Genomic DNA, 9,209 nt, shown 5'->3' on the forward strand with positions numbered 1-9,209 from the left:
TGAAGAGCAACTGAAGCCTCAGCGAGCCTCAAGGACCACAGTGAGATCAACGAAGCGATCTCGCTCCCAAAGATGTAGCCCAGCTCAAGAGTCAGGACTTAAGGTCATTTGTGTGTCCTCTCCCAGCATCTCCAAAGTGATGAGCCCCCAGTTGTCCATTACAGCAAGTAAGGAGGGCCCTAGAGACTCATGTGTACCTCGGGGCAGGAGGGGCATGAATTCATGCATCCGTACAAGTACCTCGACTCCTCTAAGAAGTACTGCATCACTAAATGACCTCTCTTTGATGCATGACCACCTGACCTTCAGTGCTCCCAGCCCCAAGCATGAGTTTAGGAAAGGGATGCCAACAGATCCCATTGGAGAAGACCATGATACCTTGCAGAGCATACCAGAATTTCTTCTGTCCCTTGTGCAGCTCCCTCATGCACAAATGTACCAGAAAAGGGGGGGGAAACATAAAGCAGTTTCCACTTCCTTCTTTCCACCTCTACCCAGCATGTTTTGATTTGAACTTAAACATTTTGACTTCATTTTTTTCTAATTACTATTTGTCCTCATCATTAAATTTCCTGGCCTGTCCTCTCTCTTCAGAACTAATTCACAGTTCCCAAGCTTTCAGAAGCCATGCCGTTCCTGGGGGCAAATCTTTGCAGATATCATCAGGGCAGTTTTGTAGACCTCTTAATTCCCCTGTGCTTCTCAGCCAGGCTCCTAGCAGCAAAGGAAACATAGCCAGTGGGAGTGCAGACAGCATGGCTGTGTCATCAAGCACACCTGATGTGAGGTTCCCGGGCCATCCTAAGTCTGGGCCACCTCTGGTGGGTGACATCTTCCAAGGTCCCTGGCTTCCTGACAGCTGGAGTTCTTCCTTTGGGCTTCATGGACTTTTAGACATGTGGGAACATTCTTTTAGGATTTTAGACTTAATACTATCCTCCTGGGTGTGTTTAACATAATCCAGCTTCCAACTAACCACCTATCCATGAACCAGTTCCCAAGTCTTAGAGTGGGTATTCATATTTTAGAAGAAAGATGAAACATTTAGATGATAGAATGAGTGACGGTGCTAAATTGGGGATTGGAGCAACTGGTATACAAATAAGTACAAATAGTTGTCTGCTTTAGTTTAATTCATCATTTTTTTAACACCCACTTCTTAAAATGGGAATAAAAATGAGTGTGAGAATCCTTATTTTCCTGATCTCTCAATGATTCTAATCAGCAATGTATGAACTTTTCTTCTAGAGCTTTATTTACAGGTTTCTTTTTTCATAGTAGGAGGTAGATGGGGTTGAAAGTAGCCAGACAGTGAAATACATTTCAAGACTTTAGATATGGACAGAATTTCTAGCTCAGCAGTATCTTAATTATCAACCAATAAAAAGAACCTGGGTTAAACTCTCTTTTGGAGGTAGAATAAAAGGTACCATTTTCTTTTTCAAAGGCATCCTCTGCGAGGATATAATTTGAAAATATCCTCACCAGGGATGGGTAGGCAGCAGCTATACCATGGTCTCCTGTGATAGAGGGTCTGGGCTTTTTTGCCCCATATGCCACTGAAGACACCACCTGGCCATCTTCCACCCACAGCAGCCTCTTCTGTAATCTGCTCCCATATTTGTTTTCTAACTCAGCTCTATACCTTCTCATCAGGGTGGTTTTTCCTTCTTTGATTACTTTTCCATCCACTTACTTTTCCTTATTTCCAATCGACATTTTTTTCATTAGCAGTGTAATATTGTTATAATGTTTCATCCTCTGTGTTTTCGTTGCTTCATTTTGTAAAACATAAATCATCACATTTCTCATTTCCTTTCTTATTAATCTGTCGGATGTGGTAAGAACAAATGAAAATACTTGGTTATTGGCAAATCTTGAGCTCTTCTCTCTCTCCTTTTACTGAGTTTTCTAGTTGTCCTAAATGTTACATTGACTTTGATTTTCAGATTTCAGCCAGAAAGGAACATTAATGTCTCCATTAAAAGGAGGAGTGGGGGGCATTCTCACCCCTTTCAAATTCTCTGCCATTTCTAGATTGGAATGGAAGTCAGATTTGTTTTGTGAAAACATCCATATGATATTCTGTTAAACATCAGCAAAATTTGAAGGTTTTTTTTTTTCCCACTGGCACTTTTTGAAAGATGGATATTCCTTTTCTTATAATGCCCTTTCTTTCTAATGGTACAGATTCCTGTTTCTTATAATGGCATGTGATTGTCTCGGCCTGGCAATAATTTTTTTTTAATTTTCACCAGCACACAGCAGTGACAGAATGCTCTGTCTACATGAGTGTTGCATGAGATGGTATTTTAATATTTTTTTTAACACTTCATCATGTTCTTTCTCTCTGATGCATGCCAGTCATCTGGCCATGGTTTTATTTGGCAAATGATGGGCCAGGATGTCTCTTTATATCCCATCAGCCCATTGGACTTTGAAATCCTTGTACATAAGAACTCTTCTCCACTTGTTTTATATGAATTATTTTATATATGAGGTCCCATATTACTATTTAGAGAGTTTATGGCTCTTTTCCTGTCTTTCCTCAGTTTCTGATTATCTCTCTTAAGATTTAGCATGAGAGAGACCTGACAGGAAATAGGAAAGAGCTTGTTTGAGTTCAAGTTCTTCCACTTACGGTCTTTGTGACCTGGAAGTTTCATAGTCTTCCTGAGGTGCAGCCTCCCCACCTGTACTTCCTGTCTCAAGGTTGGGAGGATCCTGGGCAACCATGTATGTGAATGTGCCATTGAAACTGTAGGCGCTGTACAAATGCAAATGAAATACATGATTCTACATATTTCTATTTTGCTCCCAAGGCCATTGTTGCCCACAAGGAATAAGTGTTTTGCCTCTGTTGTTTCTGGTTGGGATTTCACATGCATCTCCCATCTCTTCCACTTACCTCTCCCCGGTGATAGATACACACTTTTTAATTTCCCATCTCAGCTTGCCAAAGATTTGCCTCATTACTTTTAAGTTATGTGCTCCATTCACATGAGGATCTGTACTTTTCTGTGCAATCAGTGGTTAGGAGTAGATCTTGGAAAACTAGTCCAGGCCCTTATCTTTAGACGAGGTTACATTTTAAGCATTCCCTATGAATGAGAGCCTCCCCTGTCCTCAGAGGTGCCCCAGAGAAGGGATAGCACCAGTCTTACTCAGCAGCCATCTGCCCATGTGGTTTTGCCAAAAGACAGCGTGACTCAATTCTTCATGTGCCCAGTGAGTGCAGGGTCAGAGTACCTAACGAGGACTTAAAAATCATTGGACCTCTTTCTCTTCCTCCAACATTGCCAGTAAAGACAAAAATCAAATTGTTTTGTCCAGTTGGGGAAAAAATATTCCCATACGGTTGTGTTCAATTCACCACGTATTAGCTCTTAAGGCAGGCCTTCTAAGAGCTTCGTAAACCCCACAGACCCTACGGTCATATAAAGTATTATTAAAATGCACCCATATGACATAGTAAATATATTTTGTTGTCAACATTTAAAAAATTACTTCCATAATTTTGTTTTGAAGTTCTCTCTCAGCAGCTATCATTCATGATTGCTAAGTGAGACACTGGAAGCTATAAATTGTTCTCAAATGTACAAAACAATTTAACAGTTGACATTGATATAATGTTTACACTTATACATGTTTCAGTGTATTTTTATTTATTTTGAAATTTTTTCAAATCCTGTAATTAACGTGTTTCTTTTCAGGTCGTCTGTATTCATGCAACTTTTATATATCTCAAAGGCCTTAGACATCACTCTCAGTACCCAGTGGATAACACAGTCCTGCCTGGAGCAGAATTTTATTTCTGAGACCACAGTTATTTTTTCTTTCTCCCCGTAATGCTATAATAAATAGTACAGCATTTCTGTGGAGCTTCTCCAAACCTCTCCAAAGTTATTTTAGTTTTGATGTTAAAATGATCCTTTTAATAAGAAAAAAACCTGATTCTATAGTAAAATTGATCAGTCTCTCCTAGTATTGTTCTCTGTATTTATTGATAATCCCGTCAAGTGTGAAATCCTTTGTTATAAATGTCTCGTTGTTATGCTCTAGCACCTTGACACTGTTTATCTGATGCTACTAGAACACTCTTTTTTGGTGGTACTTAAGATATTTCACAACTTCTTGGCAGCAAGAGGTTGGAGCAAAGACTCAGGTAATAGATTTTTTTTTTTTTTTTAGTATCATGAAAGGCAGACTGAAACATATCTTGATTGTAAGCGAGTTTTTAATCACAAAATATTCTTAATCTGGGGGAAAACACCTTCTTTTTTGTCTCACTCACTGTTCAGTTAGTAGACATAAGATGTGATGAATCAGGAGACAGGCCTTTGCCCCGTAGCAAAATAAGCAGAAGGGCCAGCTTCCCCTCTGTCCATTTGAAACTGTTATTTGGATGTTTAATTTGATATATTTGCTCCAATACCCTTTGGTGCAAAAGCAGCAGGCAGCATTATTCTTCCTAAAGACTTTAGGGCCAGATTTTCTTGAGACAAAGTAGCCAGATGCCTCATTGTTACACCTGTCACATAGATTTTCAAATTTCTTTGGACAAACTTCAACCCAGGAAATTTCACCACATTGGACTTATCCTGAAATAATCTGCTGAGTATAACAATAGATTATTCACACCATATATTTATGATGGCACAAACGGAAACATAGTCATGGTAGGATTTAGTATTTAACTTAGAGAAGGCATAGCAAATGTTACTAGAAGTACATGAGTGATAGCTACACTTGACTAATCAAACCCATTAACTGCCTGTGAAAATTAGCACCCCACTTTGTGCCCCATTCATTTCTAACAACAGCTTTAGGGCCCGTGTGGCCCACGGTCCTATTGGAGACAAAGGTGCTGCCTTTACTGGAGCCTTGTTACTGGCAGTTGCCAAAAAAATTCTTTATCTCAAATATAATTTCTTTGTTCAAGATGGAGTCTCGGGGGACAGACTTTTATTTTTAATGTGCTGTTTCTGAATGTGGGTTTAAAACAGTCTGAGGATATTTTACAGCTAAAAAAACAATAATAGCAAGTACTCTTCACTCCCTTATAATATTTGGTTCCTAAATGTCAGGTAATAAGTGGCTATAGTTTGGATAGCCAGGTATTTATCTGAAAATGAGTCCAAACCTCTTGGATTCCTGACCTCAGACAGCAATGGTTTGGATGGTAAGAGTTCAGATAGTGAGGGGTACTTATACATGTGATTTATCTATTTAATGATCTTCCCTGGAAATAAGAAAATGGTTAATATTTGACTAATTCCAGTCATCTGGAAATAGTCACCTTCTTTTCAAAGAGTCTAGTATTTGGAAAAGCAATACATTGCATGCCTTGGTCTCAGTTTATCTGTGGTTGTCTTTGCAGGACTTTCTCTTCTTTGTGGTCTTATCTCAATTCAGGCTTTGTTATTTCCTTTTGCTCAATGCAATAATAGCCCATTGTTGCTGATGTAGTACTTTGCACACATACACATACAAAGTATACATGTTCTGGTTTATATTCCTGGCTTTTTGCAGCTAATCTTATTTGGTATGTGATAAGCTTCTGGGACATGGAATTTCAAACCAAACCAAACCAAAGCTTCTGGGACATGGAATTTCAAACCAAACCAAACCAAAGTCAACTAGATGCCAGTTGTATGTACCCTGCACAGCCACGGTCAGGGAAGAGGTGTTCAAATTACCGCTAAGTAGAGGCAAGAGGGTGGTTTTCTACACTATGGCACATGTTAACATGTTAACATGTTTGTAGTTGATTTGAGAGTTTTAAAAACAGACTGATTTTGTGTATGAGACTGAGTCTGACTCTAGGAAGATTCAAAATAAAGTAGGGAGGATGGGAAAGAATAGCTCTTTTGAATTTTCCTTTCAAATCAGGAAGTAAAATAGATTAAAAAAAGCTCTTCGCTGAGACATACAAATATGTCTTGAGGACCTGCATGTGGGTTCCATGACAGGCTCTTGCAACACAAAGATAGTGAGTAAGCAGAAGAGAGTTACGGGCCATCAGGGTAGGGTGCATTGCCCCCGTGAATTTGGAAATTACAACTGTCAAATTGACCCTAAAGAAATAAAGGGCAGGACAAGGTGGACCTGGAAGAAAAGTGCTAGACCTCTTAAAGCTGTCGAAGATTTTAAATCATGTCTTGCAGTGTACATTTTGTTTATCTAAAATTTCCTTTAATTTGTCCTCTGCCACAGTCTGTCTGCAGCAAATAAGTTACCAAGGGTAACTTTTGCCTGTAAAGAGAGCCTTCCCTGCAAAGCACTTCTGATCAGTTATCCCCTCTGGGCTGAGAGAGACTCTGCAGAAAGGGAATGACAAGGAAATGAAGTGTCCAGAAAGGAGAGAGGGTTGGAGGAGGGAGAGGAGAGGAGGAGTAGCAAGAATGAGTGCCATGTGTGGAGAAACAGGAGGAGGGTAGAGGGAGGTAGTGGAGCCCAGGCTGGAATGGAAAGAAGGCGCTGGGACAGTGTATTCTAGAGAGCTGGGAGAGACACCCGAAAAGAAAGGGAGAAAAAGAGAGAAAAAGAAAATGATATAAAGCAGAAACTAACACACCATTGTAAAGCAATTATACCCCAATAAAGATGTTAAAAAAAAAAAAAAGAAAATGATACGGGAAGTCCGTTTAAGATGGGCCAGGGCTTCCCTGGTGGCGCAGTGGTTGAGAGTCCTCCTGCCGATGCAGGGGACACAGATTCGCGCCCCGGTCCGGGAAGATCCCACATGCCGCGGAGCGGCTGGGCCCGTGAGCCATGGCCGCTGAGCCTGCGCATCCGGAGCCTGTGCTCCGCAACGGGAGAGGCCACAGCAGTGAGAGGCCCATGTACCGCAAAAATAAATAAATAAAAAATAAGACAGGCCATGCTTATTGAATGAGAGGCCCACTTGCCCATGAGTAGGGCATGTGAAGAAATCAGTGGCGCTGAGTACGCTCAGCTCATCCTCCTGCCAGCCCTCCTGTGTTCTTTCCTGCCCTGTCCCATGAGTCAGCTCAAAGCAGTTTTCTATTTTCCCCAAGCAATCGTAATGCCCGCCGTAGTTACCTCTCTCCCTCACTGACCCCTGGCTTTGTGACCGATTAGCAGGATGGTGTTCCAACTAAGGCACGGTAAACTCTTAAGCAGATCCCTAATTCCCAGCCAACGGAATAGCACGAGATAATGGGTGATGGAAGGATGATGGCTTAAGTGTTCTGTGAGTTCTTCACGCTAGTATTTACTCTGACAGAAAGAGCTTTTTGCAAATTTCTGATGCAGAGCAGATAGGGAGAGCTTCAGCTTTCTAAAGTGATTTGATCAGAGGGATACAAAATGGCTGTGCAGGTGACTACAGAAAATCGTAACTAGGAAGTAAATCAGCTTCCATCCATTGAGGTACTCTTTTTTCTTTCTTTCTTTTTTCATTTTTTGGCTTCTAGGTAGAAGAACGGTCAAGGCTCAACCGGCAGAGTTCCCCTGCCATGCCTCACAAGGTTGCCAACAGGATATCAGACCCCAACCTGCCCCCGCGGTCGGAGTCCTTCAGCATCAGTGGGGTTCAGCCTGCTCGGACACCCCCCATGCTCAGACCAGTAGATCCCCAGGTACATCCTCCCTTCATTCCACTGGCTTTTTTCAACAGGTATACAGTAAAGTCTAATAAAAGCCCAGGAAGTTGTAACATGGATTCAGGCATGGGTCCAGCCAAGTCATGGCTTTTAATATCAAATCTCTAGTAAGATAGGAGACCCCACTGAATGTGAAAGGCAGCAGAAGGAGTAAGAAAGAAAAAAGCACCATCCTTAACTTTAAGCCAACCACAAAGTCACTTCTTGGTAAATTGCCTCTCTGGAGACCCCGGGGAGTTCCTGCCGGGTCAGAACGAGCATCCTTTTAGTTATAATTACCAAAACTAACATTTGTGTAGACCTTTGATACGTATAAACTATTATATTATCTTTTGTTCCTTGGGATTTTCACATGAGCCTGAAACTGAAAAAATTAAATGGACTAGGTTAAGTAAAATTGTGTCTTCTAAGCCAGTGGTTTTCAAAGTGTGGTCACTGGGCCAGCAGCATAGCATCAGCCAGAAACTTGGTAGAAAGGCAGATTCTGAGGCCCACCTCAGACCTACTGGTCAGCAACTCTAAGGTTGGGGCCTGGCAATCTGGAGTTTAATAGCCTCCAAGTGATTCTGATGCACTTTGAAGTTTGAGAACCATTGTTTTAAGCTATTGGGAAAAGAAAAGAAGATATCTCCACTTTTAGATAAGGAGGAAGTTTCTGGAAGTTTTAGAGGATTTTATATATACCAAAAATGAAATAGGAATTGAAATGAAGTATGAAATTAGATGAAAAATAAAGGTAATATAGATGTTTTCACCCAAATGTCTTAAACTTCTTCCAGGTATCCACCTGTGTTAACACTTCCACAGAATATTCTGAGGTCACCTTTGAAATATGTAATGCTATTTGAACTGGAGTTTAAGAGTAGATACAATCAAGGAGTCTTGGTTTTAAGTTTGCCTTTAGTATATGAGGTCCAAGATTTTTCAGTACCAGCCAGCTTGGCACTTGTTTGTTTTTATTTGTATATGAGTCCAGGCCTAACCTTCCATGGCGTACTTTTCTTTTTTTTTAATAGAAATCATGCCAATTATAAACCATGGTTATAAGCAGACTCAATTTGCAACCATAACTGCAGCAAATTTCAAGTTTTCTTAAAATTTAATTTAATTTTTTTTTATACAGCAGGCTCTTATTAGTTACCCATTTTATACATATTAGTGTATACATGTCAATCCCAATCTCCCAATTCATCCCACCACCACCATCCCCACCCCACCGCTTTCCCCCCTTGGTGTCCATATGTTTTTCTCTACACCTGTGTCTCAATTTCTGCCCTGCAACCGGTTATCTGTACCATTTTTCTAGGTTCCACATATATGCATTAATATACAATATTTGTTTTTCTCTTTCTGACTTACTTCACTCTGTATGACAGTCTCTAGGTCCATCCACGTCTCTACAAATGACCCAATTTCGTTCCTTTTTGTGGCTGAGTAATATTCCATTGTATATATGTACCACATCTTCTTTATCCATTTGTCTGTTGATGGGCATTTAGGTTGCTTCCATGACCTGGTTATTGTAAATAGTGCCGCAATGAACATTGGGTACTTTTTTTTTTTTTTTTTTTTTTTTTTTTT

At 40.5% G+C, this 9,209-nt stretch overlaps 1 protein-coding gene across 2 annotated transcripts in view; it reads left to right on the forward strand.

Annotated features, from left to right (window-relative positions):
- Positions 1 to 9,209, forward strand: part of TNIK (TRAF2 and NCK interacting kinase) — a 415,220-nt gene that overhangs the window by 341,436 nt on the left and 64,575 nt on the right. For both annotated transcript variants that reach the window (XM_027111864.1, XM_027111873.1), the window contains exon 15: positions 7,440 to 7,604. In XM_027111864.1, the coding sequence (XP_026967665.1) occupies positions 7,440 to 7,604 (165 nt within the window). The remainder of the gene's footprint in view (positions 1 to 7,439; positions 7,605 to 9,209) is intronic.

The sequence above is a fragment of the Aethalodelphis obliquidens genome, unplaced genomic scaffold (genome assembly GCF_003676395.1).
Source record: "Aethalodelphis obliquidens isolate GAN/ISIS:26980383/991018 unplaced genomic scaffold, ASM367639v1 scaffold1, whole genome shotgun sequence".
Lineage (NCBI taxonomy): Eukaryota > Metazoa > Chordata > Mammalia > Artiodactyla > Delphinidae > Aethalodelphis > Aethalodelphis obliquidens.